Source organism: Penaeus vannamei, chromosome 4, assembly GCF_042767895.1.
Source record: "Penaeus vannamei isolate JL-2024 chromosome 4, ASM4276789v1, whole genome shotgun sequence".
NCBI classification, from domain to species: domain Eukaryota; kingdom Metazoa; phylum Arthropoda; class Malacostraca; order Decapoda; family Penaeidae; genus Penaeus; species Penaeus vannamei.
The window spans coordinates 10,661,314-10,663,191 of record NC_091552.1 but is presented as its reverse complement, the minus strand read 5'-3'; the positions used below and the strand labels follow the sequence as shown (position 1 = coordinate 10,663,191).

The 1,878-nt window shown below is 36.5% G+C and overlaps 1 protein-coding gene across 1 annotated transcript in view; it reads left to right on the top strand.

The window, feature by feature from the left end:
* The first annotated feature begins 870 nt into the window (after nt 1-870).
* LOC138860561 (delta-sarcoglycan-like) overlaps nt 871-1,878 on the top strand; it is a 59,232-nt gene continuing 58,224 nt past the window's right edge. The window contains exon 1 of the mRNA XM_070118222.1: nt 871-1,155. Coding sequence (XP_069974323.1) covers nt 871-1,155 — 285 coding nt within the window. The remainder of the gene's footprint in view (nt 1,156-1,878) is intronic.

Below are 1,878 nucleotides of genomic sequence, written 5' to 3'. Positions count from 1 at the left end.
TCTGTTGATTCCAGCAATAATAGCCATCAGCAATTTCATTCTGATTTAATTCGTTAAGATTATAAGGATGAAAACAGTTTTTTTCCCCTTTGCTGTCTCTTGATTCTGTCTATTAAAGTATTAATCATAATTCGTGAGATAATACGTGCAATAAGTTGCTAATTGGGGCGGGGGGGGGGGGGCGAGTTTTTAACATATATAGAAAAAATAACGAAAAATCTTGAGCACAGGAGTCCAAGAAATATGTAATTTGTCCCTTATGTGAATATAGAGAATACTGGGAAATTGACCTCCTGCTAGGATGCAGCTCTTATCTTTTTATATACTATCATCATTAATAGGAGTAATAGTTCTAGTAGTTTCATTATGATTATCATTGTTTTTATCATCGTTATTGTTATCATTATCATTATCATTGTCGTTATTTTTCATTAATTTTAGAAGTATTCATTATCAGTATCAGGGTCATTATCATAATTATTGCTATTGTCGTTACAACTAATATAATAGTTGTGACTATCCATGTCATTATGAGAGTTGTGTCCTCTATTGTCTCTTGCATCATTATTATTAATGACATCAATATTATTATCATTATTATCACAAACTTTATCATCACTGTGATAACTATTCTCATCACTAATGATTGTCACTTGCATCATTATTATTAATGATATCAATATTATTATCATTATCATCACAAACTTTATCATCACTGTGATAACTATTCTCATCACTAATAGTTGTCACGCATTATTATTATCAATGATATCAATATTATTATCATTATTATCACAAACTTTATCATCACTAATAAAAAAAAAAATTCGAACTTGTACATAACCCTTCTCTCTCTCCCCCAGCAGGGTGATGGCCGGCTCGGGCAGCGGTGGCGTCGGAGCAGGACCCAGAGGCGGCACGGGCGGAGGTGGCACGGGCGGGGGCGTGGGCGGGACCCTCCTGGCGACGAGTAACGAGCACCGAGGACCTCCTCCGAGGGGCACGGTGGTCCAGTGTGGTCCGTATCAGTATAGCTTGGGTCTCTTCGGGTGGCGGAGGCGCTGTCTCTACGCCCTGGTCCTCCTCCTGCTGGTGATGGTGACCCTCAATCTGGCTCTCACCCTCTTCATCCTGAGGGTTTTTGACGTCAGTTTGGTGAGTTCGAGGGGCGGCGGGGGGGGGGGGGGAAGAGTAAGTGTGTGCGGGTGTGTTTTTTCCTCTTTTCATTCTTGTTGTGTTTCTACCATTTATTTACCCTTGTCGATATTTGCGTACTATTTATATTATCGTCATCTTATTCATTCATCTTATATATTTATTTATTTATTCATAAATTTCATTTCATTTTATTCATTTATTTATCATTATTATTATCATCCTTTTGCTTTGATTTGTTCTCTGTTGTTTCTGTGTATTACATATAATGAGTATGTGTGTATAACTTGTGTATAGCCTTTTTTTTTGGGGGGGGGGGGTCTTGATTTCATGTCATATGCGTTATCTTTATTTTCGTTTCGTTGAGTTATCATCATTTTGAGCTTTATTTGTTTTCTTTTTCTCTTTTCTTTTTGATGTTCACATATTTACTCTTCTTATGCTCTATCCTCTCTTTCAGCTTTCTTTACTGTTTTATCAACTTTTTAGTTATTTAGATGTTTGTTTACCTATGTTATCATCTCTTTTCAGTCGGGTAGGTTATATTTCATATGCATTTCGTATGTTATACTTCGTTCACTGGACTGTTCGTTTGTTTGTTTTTTGCTTCTTACATGAAGAGAGTTGATACACAGAGATACGCCTCACAAACCACAAACATTCGCAAGGATCAGATATGTTCACAATTATTAATACCGTCTCCTAATATTCGCTTTATCCTTA